This window comes from Strongylocentrotus purpuratus, unplaced genomic scaffold (assembly GCF_000002235.5).
Source record: "Strongylocentrotus purpuratus isolate Spur 01 unplaced genomic scaffold, Spur_5.0 spur5_scaffold_6, whole genome shotgun sequence".
Classification (NCBI taxonomy): domain Eukaryota; kingdom Metazoa; phylum Echinodermata; class Echinoidea; order Camarodonta; family Strongylocentrotidae; genus Strongylocentrotus; species Strongylocentrotus purpuratus.
The window spans coordinates 16,878,894-16,890,957 of record NW_022145612.1 but is presented as its reverse complement, the minus strand read 5'-3'; the positions used below and the strand labels follow the sequence as shown (position 1 = coordinate 16,890,957).

General features: G+C 39.7%; 1 protein-coding gene across 1 annotated transcript; it reads left to right on the top strand.

Moving 5' to 3' along the window:
- The first annotated feature begins 3,443 nt into the window (after window positions 1-3,443).
- LOC754502 (multiple epidermal growth factor-like domains protein 11) lies at window positions 3,444-8,766 on the top strand. The gene is made up of 7 exons (XM_030973352.1): window positions 3,444-3,509; window positions 4,137-4,223; window positions 4,500-4,739; window positions 4,777-6,316; window positions 6,850-7,018; window positions 7,486-7,568; window positions 8,356-8,766. The coding sequence occupies exons 1-7, from the start codon at window positions 3,444-3,446 to the stop codon at window positions 8,499-8,501; spliced, it is 2,331 nt and encodes a 776-aa protein (XP_030829212.1). The 3' UTR covers window positions 8,502-8,766.
- Window positions 8,767-12,064: the final 3,298 nt, after the last annotated feature.

The window sequence follows — 12,064 nt, the reverse complement described above, 5'->3', positions numbered from 1 at the left end:
CTTATATAAATTATGTCATCGTGAACATTTATTCAAATTCAAAATGAATATTGTTAGCGGCAATAACAAGAAAGATCTTAGACAATAATTTAAAATGAATAAATTTGACAACAATTAAAAGTCGAATAAAATTATTTCCCTCTTTTCTGCCATTCGATATTTTTCGAGAGGGGGAGGGGAGGGGAAAACACATGCCCCTGGAGCTACGTCCCTGGTGATTGACATGGAAAGGATTGTATGATTATTTGTATAAATTTAGCTCCTTATATAAATAAATGTCACATCTTCAAAGGTAAACAGACGTATCGTCCTAAAATTGTTTTAATTTGGTTTTAATCAACAACTGAGTCATCAGGTGCCAGTCGTCCCGAGGTCAGGGTTGGCTTTCTATAATATGCACCTCCACCTTTATGAAAGTAATGGCAATCTTCAAACAAGTGCCCGATTATTTTCATTGAAATCAATTTTAAACCATAAAACTTGTCGTGGTGATAATTCCGGATGTTTAAGAACCAAGAAAGGAAATGGCGAAGTATCAATTTGATGCAATTCTGTTTACACCTTGACGTTTCACCCACTCCTATTGCCGGATTGTTTGAGAGTGATAAAAGTGTTTATGGTAATTTCCTTCCTTGGCTCGAGTACTGGATCATTGTCATGAATTTCTTTTAAAGTCGACAAAGAGTTCCCTTTTTATAAAATAAGTCAAAGATGATTTTGCCCTCAAATCACATGGAATATCTAAAGTAACCAATGTTTTGTTTGCATCAATTAACCTTGATTCGTTATTTGTTTCTCCCATTTCCCCTTTCGACTCTTTAGATTACTATTATAAGTTAGAATTATGTTCACGTATTTGATGAAAAGATGCCATTTCCTTTGATTAATGCTATCATAAAACTCTGTTACCTCTTAATTTATATAATGACAAGAAGGATGCAGAATAAACAATCTGAATATCGATATGACTGTATCGTATGTAAGACAGGGGAAGTCAGTACGTGCAAAAATGTAGTTGATTTGAATGATAACTTTTCGTCGTTCTTTGATTTATCTTCAATTGCATATTACTTGTTTCAATACTCGCTTATATTTTAATCAATATTCAGGTTGCATCATTGGCTCTTCCAACTGTTCCTTTTAGGGTATGAGGGGGGGGGGGGGGTGGAGGGGAGTAACACGAGGTGACTTTACAAGTTTTTAATTTCTTCCTCATAACGTTCTGATTGCCCATTCTCTTGATTTTCTGTTTAGAATGTCCAAAGAATAGATGGGGTGTTGGTTGTGCTAACACATGTACCTGTCTAAAGAAAAATGGCAAATGCAACCGAGCAACTGGAAAATGTTCGTGTAACAAGGGCTGGACAGGGGCAACCTGCGAGGAGGAATGCGACGCTGAACACTATGGCAAAAACTGTCTACTGGTAAGCCACCATTACAGGCGTTACTTATTAATTTCTGTTAACACGATCACAAAGACTTTCAAGAAATCAACATAAGGGTGAAATTCGTTACTCCATGTTATTGCCTGCATAGACATCAAGTTCGGATTACGTCTAATATCGTTACTTTTGAAATGGAATTAGGTTGATATTTGTAAAGTCTTTGCAATAACGATTGTTATTCATCATTATTACTTCATTATGTTTAGTTCGGTTAACATTAAAGGAAGCTGTCTATCATGTATTTTTTTCGATGGGGGAGGGGTTCCTCAGGCCCCGGAAAGATTTTTCTCGTGCGCTTCTCATTTATACTTCCTCATTATCTATGTCACATCATTGCTATGGTCTGATTACATAACAGTCTCTTCAGCCATATTAGTATTTGATACCTACCAGCAATCAATGGTTATGGCCTATCTTTCTTTGTAATTATGGTTGCGGAGTAAAATTATGTATGAAAATATTGGTTAAAGGGTAAAGGGTAAACCGTCAAATCCGTATAAATCAAATCGTATCAAATCAATTTAAAGGTTCTAAATGGAATGCTGATTTTACAACGGAGATTACCTACTCTTGTATATAGTGACTGGGAATGCGAACCATTCTGTTCATTCAATGTTACCTTACATAAATGTCATATCATTTCAACATCGTACACATGGCTAACTAGTGAATTATTACCATAATCTAATCCACGTCTTATAAACTTGTATGATTCCACTCCTCAGACCTGTACCTGTCAGAATGGCGCCGAGTGTAATCGTTGGTCAGGTGCTTGTACCTGTACTGCTGGTTGGAATGGCAAGTCATGTGATCAACCGTGTACTAATGACCGCTACGGAGTGGGTTGTCAAGATAGGTAACTTATCTAATTAAATAAATCAATCATTACGGATCTTTAGTTATTATCTTTTTAGATTTCTTGTTCCATTCCAGTTATCAAGTAATCTTTATATATTTCAAAGTATCGAATCTACGGGTCCCCATTTGTGTCCGACCCGCTGGAAAGTCCAAGCATCGGAAGTCAAAATGTCGTACAGCATGCGGTGGGATTGAACAATTCTTATTTTCATGGAAGTTAAACAAACCACATGCAGGGTATAGAAAATTTAGGTAGGACTATCAATCTTTGTAAAATGAAGGACAGATTATTATTTGTGCTCTAGCTGACAGCAAGTGTTTCTAGCCCGACTCTACCCTATACTGAAAGTGGATCATTTAAACATTACTTTTTGTCGTTTTAATTTTATTTTAGTTGAATCCCCACCTTGGAAGCTATATCATTGATTAGTGTTCGAACAATTACAACATTAATTTTTAAAAGTATATGAAGATTTAAATGAATCAATCAGTTTGCTCAACTCTAAATAATTTTGTCTTACAGATGCCGTTGTCAGAACAATGCTCTTTGTGATCCTATGGATGGCTCTTGTACATGTCGCAACGGTTTCTCCGGCCCGCTATGTGAAGAAGAATGTCTCTGCTCAGACGGGTCACCATGCCGGTCTGATGGCTCTTGTACGTGTGAGCCAGGCTTAACAGGATCAAGATGTGACCAACCATGCCCTCTTGGTACATTCGGAACTGGGTGTTCACAGGAATGCCTATGTCAAAACGGAGCACACTGTAATCAGACAGATGGAACCTGCACTTGTTCATCAGGTTGGATAGGGGAAGTCTGTGATGTTAGATGTCAGGAGGGGTATTACGGACTTGACTGCAGAGAGGAGTGTTCTTGCGTGAACGGTGCGAGTTGTAGCCACACCAGTGGTTCATGCTCCTGTCCACCAGGCTGGATTGGAGAGACATGTGCTGAGATGTGTCCAGATAACTTCTTTGGTGAAGGTTGTCGGACGGATTGCCTGTGCCAGAACGGAGCACACTGCGATCATGTGGATGGTCGCTGCGATTGCAGTCCTGGGTGGACGGGTGATCACTGCGATGGAAGATGTCAACAAGGGTCATACGGAATGAACTGTGAAAATCGATGCTTGTGTGAAAATGGAGCTGGATGCAATCATGTCGACGGCACTTGTTCATGCCTGGCTGGCTGGCAAGGACAATTCTGTACGGTCACCTGTGCGGATGGTACATTTGGATTGAACTGTGCGAATGAATGCCAGTGTCTTAACGATGGCACATGTGACCCTGTCTCGGGGTCATGCAGCTGTCAACCTGGATGGAGTGGGGACTTGTGTACTGAGGTTTGCTCGACAGACTCATATGGATTAGGATGTACTATGGAATGCAGATGCCAAAATGGAGGCACTTGTCATCATGTTGATGGATCATGCACGTGTGGTAAAGGATTTATTGGAGAAACATGTGAACAAGAGTGTCCAGAAGGATTCTATGGACTTGAATGCTCACAGCAGTGTCAATGTGAAAATAGAGGAACATGTAACCAGATAGATGGCTCATGCACGTGTACTGCTGGTTGGACAGGACCAGTTTGTAATTCCCCTTGTGGAGACAGCTCCTTTGGCTTACAATGCCGAGAAGTTTGTGCCTGTCAAAACAACGCTACGTGCAACCATATCGATGGGAGTTGTTTATGCCAACCGGGATGGATAGGAGATTTGTGTGAAAACAGATGTCCAGAGGGACGTTACGGCAATGCTTGTATACTTCTTTGTGGTTGCACAAGTGGTGGATTGTGTGACCATGTTGATGGTTCATGTAATTGTTTTCCAGGTTGGACTGGCATGGCTTGCAGTGCACGTTGCCAGGATGGATTTTTTGGACAAGACTGCCGACAGTTATGTCAATGCCAGAATGATGGTAAATGCGATCGCATCGATGGAATGTGCACATGTAAATCTGGATGGACTGGGGAAGTGTGTGCTGAAACGTGTCCAATAGGATCTTTTGGGAACGAGTGCCTGCAACAATGCCAGTGTGTTAATGGAGGAACTTGTCATCATGTTAGTGGAGCTTGTTCCTGTGCGCCAGGATGGCAAGGTGTCACTTGTGCTGAGCCCTGCAGCAATAACTTATATGGACAAGACTGCCAGGAGCACTGTCATTGCCAGAATAGTGCCACATGTGATCATCTAGATGGGTCCTGCCTTTGCGGACCTGGATGGATCGGGGAGTCCTGTGAACAAGAGTGCTCTTTTGGACTTTTTGGATCTGATTGTTTACAACAGTGTCGATGTGCAAATGGTGGAATTTGCAGTCACATTGATGGGTCTTGTTCTTGTTCTCCGGGTTGGACTGGACGGCTTTGTGGTGGAAGATGCAGAGAAGGATTCTTTGGTCATGAATGTCAAGAAATATGCCAATGCCAGAATGATGGTACATGCGATCACATCGATGGTTCATGTACTTGTGAACGGGATGGATCGGAGCCATATGCGATGAAAGGTGTGTTCGAGGTTTCTTTGGACAAGATTGTCTGGAACTTTGCGTGTGCCAGAATAACGCATCATGCAGCCACATCGATGGATCATGTACCTGTTCGTCCGGATGGGTTGGTGACATATGTAACCAGCAATGTTCTGAGGGGTTCTTTGGTAGTGAATGCTTAGGGCAATGTCATTGTGAAAATGGTGCAGCTTGCCATCATGTCGATGGATCGTGCTCCTGTACACCAGGCTGGGTTGGACCTACATGTGGAGACTGGTGTGACAAGGGTTTCTATGGCCAAGATTGTCAAGAAACATGCTTGTGCCAGAATGACGGAACGTGTCACCATGTCAATGGATTCTGTATTTGCCAATCTGGATACATAGGATCCATGTGTGAAGAAACATGCCCTCCAGGATATTATGGCTATAACTGTGTGGATGCATGTACTTGTCGTAACATCGCATCGTGCAATCCAATGGATGGTTCGTGTAATTGTCCTCCTGGATGGGTCGGTTTACAGTGTAATGAATCGTGTTCAAGGGGTTACTATGGACATATGTGTCAAGAGCCTTGTGGATGTCAAAACGATGCAGAGTGCAATCACATAGATGGGGCGTGCACTTGTCAGCAAGGATGGATCGGGGATCTGTGTGACGAAAGATGCTCTTCTGGTAACTATGGTCACCAATGTTCTCTTGTCTGCCAGTGTCAAAATGGCGCCGCCTGTCATCACGTAGATGGCTCTTGTGGCTGTTCAGCTGGATGGATGGGGGAGATATGTGCTACACCTTGTCCAGAAGGCCGATTCGGTTCCAACTGCACCGATCTTTGCCTCTGTGAAGAAAATGGACGTTGTAATGCTGCTGATGGGTCTTGCTCATGCGATCTTGGCTGGGAAGGCATGTATTGTGGACAGCAGTGCCCTCAAGAGTTCTTTGGACAGAATTGTGCAGAGAAATGTTCATGTCAGCATGGCGGTTCATGTAATCCGATGGATGGATCATGCTTATGTAAAGCTGGATGGGGAGGGCCCAACTGCGCTGAAAGCTGTCCAGATGGCAAATTCGGTAACGGTTGTTCCGAAGCATGCTCATGTAACCAGCACGGCACTTGTGATCCAGAAGTTGGATGCGTGTGTGACGCAGGATGGTTAGGTCAGGATTGTAACAGTGCCTGTCCTGATGGCACGTATGGTCTGAATTGTTCTTCGACATGCGACTCTTGTAGCACGAACAGTTCGTGTAATAAGGAACTTGGCTGCTTGTGTGACCCAGGATTTACTGGTCCTAGGTGCGAGGAACTGTGCGCCAATGACACTTACGGCCCAGATTGTGCCCATACTTGCGCATGTATGAACGGTGGGGTTTGTGATCCCGTCCTTGGGTGCATAGACTGTGTTCCAGGATGGACAGGTGTCGGGTGTAAAGATATATGTCAAGACGGTACCTTTGGTCTCCATTGCAGCTCGGTGTGTAACTGTCAGCTGACTGACTTCTGTGATCCAGAGACTGGATACTGCCAAGGTGGGATCACACTTCACATGTTCAAAGCCATTATTTCATTGTATAATAAATTATCAAGTGGGGTACCAAAAGAAAATAGGGAAAGTGACACTTGATTAAATGATGAATAAACTACATTCGTGCATTTTTAATCTGTTCTATTAATATATTAATCATGTTCAACACCACACAATTATTTTCACCACAAAGGTTTTGTTATATTGCTACATGGTTTTCATTTATTTAACCAATCATTCTCCCCTTGGATTTTTGAAATTACCAATAATTTTAGCAATTTATTGTCACATCATATTTTGGCAGCTGGGTCTGGGTGTTATATGTAATCCATATATCGTTTCTAGTACCATAATCACAAACTAATTATATAACCGTTCTCATATTCCAATGGTTTGCTCCATCGCCTCGTTTACTTCCAAAAGTATATTTAATAGAAACTTATAGTCAGGCCCTTGTCGAAAATATGTCAATAAACCAATACTTTGTACTTCCTCTACTTCTTTCCTCTCATTACGTACTTCTTCTTTATTTGGTAGTACTCAATGTTGCTGCTGCTGAGACCAAAGAGCCGAGACACAAACAAGACCAGTTAGGAGTAATCACTGGTGTCACCGTCGGGAGTGCTATAGTGATATTTGTTGTTGTTGCAGTCATTGCCTACGTCATTCGACAAGTAAAGCACCGACCACCACAAGCAATTTACAGGTGTGGTTTCAAACATTCGCTCCGGGCTTTATTTTGCTAAAAATAGAGGGTTAGGGTCAAAAATGTTTTTTTATGTTAGGTTCAGGATTGGGGTTAGAGCTAGGTATAGGTATGTAGGTACGGTGTTGGGCCCAGGGGTCGAAGTTGGAAAATCGAGAATCAAGATAGTAATACGAAATAAAGAATGAGAAAGTAATAGCTCATAGCTAATAGGTTGAAGGGTGATATTTTTATATTTTGGACTTATTCCCTTTTTGCTCACAGTAGAAGCACATTTTGGACATATTTACATGCAAAAGCTTCCAGGTTAGACGTTTAGATTTAGATAGTATCAAGCCGACATGGAAGCAGTCTTGCTGTTTTATAATGTTTGTTTGTTTTGGGCACCTTATTCTCTTTGGTATGAGATCAATTACATGTGAAATCATTATGATCTAATACATATTTTCTTTCTTCCTCATATTCAGTGTTCCAAAGGCCACAGCTGCTCGTTCTCATCGGATAGACAGTAATGGTGATAAACCAGACGAAATCAATCATAACTCATTAGGTAAATTAGGTTAATTAAGTGTACAATCCATAACTACACCCTTATTTCTGATAAAGCTGATGGATGTGAGGATACCAAATGAGTGCTTTAGCGCCATCTGCGTTTGGAAATTAGAAGTGCATGTATTTGAAATATTTCTTCTTCTTCTTCTTCTTCTTTTTCTTTTTCTACTTCTTCTTCTTCTTTTTCTTCTTCTTATTTTTCTTGTTCTTCTTGTTCTTCTTCTTGTTGTTGTTGTTCTTGTTGTTGTTCTTCTTGTTCTTGTTGTTGTTGTTGTTGTTGTTCTTGTTGTTCTTCTTGTTCTTCTTCTTCTTGTTCTTCTTCTTGTTCTTCTTCTTCTTCAATATTAGTTTAATTTGGTTGCATTCCATAAAGTCCTGAATTTTTATATAATTGGAAATGGCTGACGCCAAAAATGTTTAAATGATAGAATGTCTTCTATGGGGGCGGTGAAAAAGCTCTTCCACATCCCAAAAATCTGGCGTAGGTGGCGGTAGGAGGGGGGGGGGGGGGGGTAGGGACTGCAGAAAAAATTAAAAATCACATTTTATTTACCATCTGTTTTTTCATCGAGGTGTTCTGTTAGTAATGTTTATTCATACATTTTAACACGTTGGATGATGCTCTATCATCAATGTGCTCGCTTGCTAAATTCAACAAACACCCCCAACAACAACAACAAAATCCTCAATGATCATCATTGAGTATGCTCTGAACATTTGTCCTAGCTAATCCATGCACATTAACACAGCCAGCGTAAAATGTGTCTCGTTCTCTTACTATTCAGGCAAACCGGGATCGCAGTCGGATTGGAAGTCAACATCGAATGGTGATACGGGAGAGACACGACAGCAGTACTTGGAAGGAAGCGTCGAGGTCATCAGCGTTAGCATGCCACAAGATGACATCGTCGAGCGGGAATCCAGCTTATAATATCCTGCGAGTCATTGTGTGTGGATGCTCTAATCATATATTTAAAAAATGAAACTACATGAAATACCCAATCGTTTGTAGCTCCTTTTTGCTCTATATTCCTAAAACAAATTGGACCCAAATTGGACCAAAAGATTCCCTGTGGAAAAGTGCTCTTCTTATTTCCAAACAAGGTAAACGATGAAAGAGGTACATTTTTTTCAATCCAATATGCCTCGCCCTTTAGGCGATTACAATAACTCTGCACCGGGAAAATCTATGTAAATGTTTGGCAATAGTTCCAAACATTGCTCATTCATTGCTACTGCATACTATCTTGTATAATAATCATGATGAAAACTGTCAGTTGAGTAAGTTGTAGTCCACGAGATGATTGTAATGTTCTTACCAAAGAAATATTGATACATTAAGTGGGCTTGTTTCCAAGATGATATGATAAACCATTGTCCACGCTACCATTCTACCATTTTTGTTTTCGGTTTTATTATGTTCATAGCAAGCACAAAGTGCTCGCTTATCAGTGCAATGTCAGCTCAGAAGGTTTAAAATTATTAGTGAGTTCTTTATTTGTTGTTCTTTGTTTTGGGGGACGGGTGACGAAAATATCCGTAACAGCCCTCCTCGTACCAGTTATTACGAAAATGCCTTTAGTTTTTTTTCCAACAGCTGTGGCGTATAGCTCCAGGGGGCACTTGTCTCGCCCCATATAAGGAACTGATGACATAAGGTGGACGTATATGAAAAAGAAAAAAAAGAAAGAGAAAGACAAGGAAACGGGAAGGGATATTGTGTGTGTGAAAATAAGATGGTACGACACCCTCCAACACTCGATTGCCGTGTTCTCTCGCATTTAATTGCCGAGCAAGATCGGTGTTCAGCCCCCACAAAGAAGGGCACCTTTAGTGAATGGATTCACGCTACGCTATTTTCCACCACTATACATGTATATCTTCATGCTAGTAAATGTACATGTTCTACTATTGCCATTTTGTAGAATATCATGTGGTAAAAAGTGTCTATCTACGAGAAAGTGCTGTTGATATTAGGCATATCAAAAAGACGTTTGTAAATATTTTGTTTATATTTTATATTATCCGTATAAAGGTGAGGAGGGCGGTAATTAGATATTGCTGTACTGTTCGTGTCATTTACGCAGTCTTTAGGTGTTGATGCTCAGGTATATACGTAAATCATATTGCTTTCCTCAAATTTATCAGAAATTACTGTACATTACAGTCTACTTGGTAATTAAATTTGTCACAAAAGTACGAGTTTGATATGTTTTGCATTTTTATGATTTTGAACACGATGCGAAATGGATGAAATTGAAAAAGAAAATAGAAAAGAAATTGTGACGACTTTTGTCTGATTGGAATGCATACACAGAGACGAAGACAAAATTCTTTTATAACAAACAGGCTATATAGAATTTAATCATGTTAAATAAAATTGTATTTACAGTATAAAACAAAATCTTACAATAAAAGTTTTCTTTTGAAGAACATTTGCAATCTATGTACAATAACTGTTTGTTCTTTTTTTCCTTATTTATGTTCACATGTTGCATTCATAACTTTTTCTGACTGAGTAGTGTCTTTGACAGTTAACTGCGTCTTGCTGATATCATCTTTCTCTTCGACACAGATAAAAATTAGTAGGAATGAAGAAGTAGTAGTATATAGTGTTGGTTGTGAAGGAGGTATTGGCGGGGGTGATAGAGATAGTTTTGGTGGCATTGGTTATGGTAGAGGTGCATGGCATTGATGGTGGTGGTAACGGAGGTGGTTGTTTAGTGAACTGGTAGAGGTAATACTGATATATTTTGTCTTTTTTTCATTTTCATGTTCTTCTAAGGCTCCTTACCGTTTGTCTTCGTCCTGTTTCTGTTTACATCTAGGTTCTTCATAATCACAATGCAAGTAGATCTTCTAGACGTTCACCAGTTCTAACAGAAAATGACAACAATAAAAATCAATTTTTAAGTAAACTTAAGGCGTTAGTGAGGAAGAATAAGGAGAAGAAGAAGAAGAAGAACAATAACAACAACAATAACATTTGAAATGTTACATGAAAGATTACATTATGATCAAGGAGAGATAGTTAAAAGCAAAATTATCAATAATTAGTTTTGGTACAGGGAACATAGAACAATGTCGTTTTCAGCACTTGAAGTAGGTGTTAAATCTTCAAAATCGTTTTTCTCGGTTCGATTTGTTTTACCAGCGCGCACGCTACGCGCGGGGGGGGGGGGGGGGTAGCAATATAATGACACTCCCATTCCTCGCTCCACCCCCTGCCCGGAATCACCGCTCACACCCCTCAACGTCATAACATTATTTCCCCCCGATAGACGTCAGCTACTAGGACCCACCCCAAACTGTGCGTCCCTAGGACCCAAATTCCAACATACGAACAAACATTCATAAACAAACAGACATACAAACAAGCAAGCTAACAACTGTTTATCCTGTTTCCTCTGCTCTGTTTTGCTATCCACATTTTTGAGAGTGCCCAAGGTGGTTCCTGTTTATACAGGCAAAGAAACTTAAATTTGTTTAAAAAAAGCCTTGTTTAGGTAATAATAATTATATTGACAGGGCTTCTTTCGGGTTTTTGTGAAATATTGACCGCGCTAAGACCATATTGCCCTCGTCTTCGACTCGGGGCAATATGATCTTAGCTGGGTCAATATTTATGATATACCCCTCATGCCCAGTCAATATAATATAAATGTTTTTTTATTTTTTTTAATTTTTTTATTTTTATAATTGCAAATAAAACTCAATGACATAACATATTTACAATAATATCATATCAATAAAATAAATGGATGTATACAGAACACGGTTCAACACAGGACAACACAACACAAAACAGCAAAACGCAAAGACAATGCCTCCCTCTAGTCATTTAAGGCTTACCCTGACATGCATCAAGGTTATATATCATGTAAGAAAACCGAGACTGAACTCGTCAAGGAGAGGCTCCACTGAAATACAGTACTATTAACAATAGAATAACATAATTGACAATATTAAATGCCAGGGGACCAACATTCTACAAGAAAGAAAGTGACCATTTCCTAAAGTGGGAGTATCAGATACCGTTGATAATCAGAAAATCAGGAAGAGGCATATACTAACTAAAAATAAATGGGAAGTCCGTAATGAAATAGGATAAAATTATAGAGGGAAGATAATCAGCAAAAATTTGAGATGACAATTAATGGATAAAACTTGGGAAAGATTCAAGTAGTTTTTTTGTTTGTTTATTTTTGATATCTTCCTTTCAGTGAACACATTGTCAGGTGAACAAACTGTGCGGATCTGGAATCATGACAAAGTAAGTCATTTATAAAAATTGAAGTATTAGACACGTTTATTTTTTCCTTCCCATGGGATGTAAGTTACCATTATCAGCGTTACTGAAAAGAAATCAAATCCTTTGTGCGCTTCTTGAATTTTCTGCAATAATCACCTTCAGGTTAAAGGGCAAATATCGCAAATTACCGCAGGATACCAGATAATAGTGCCCGTTTCGTTTTACACGAGGCGTCATTTTGG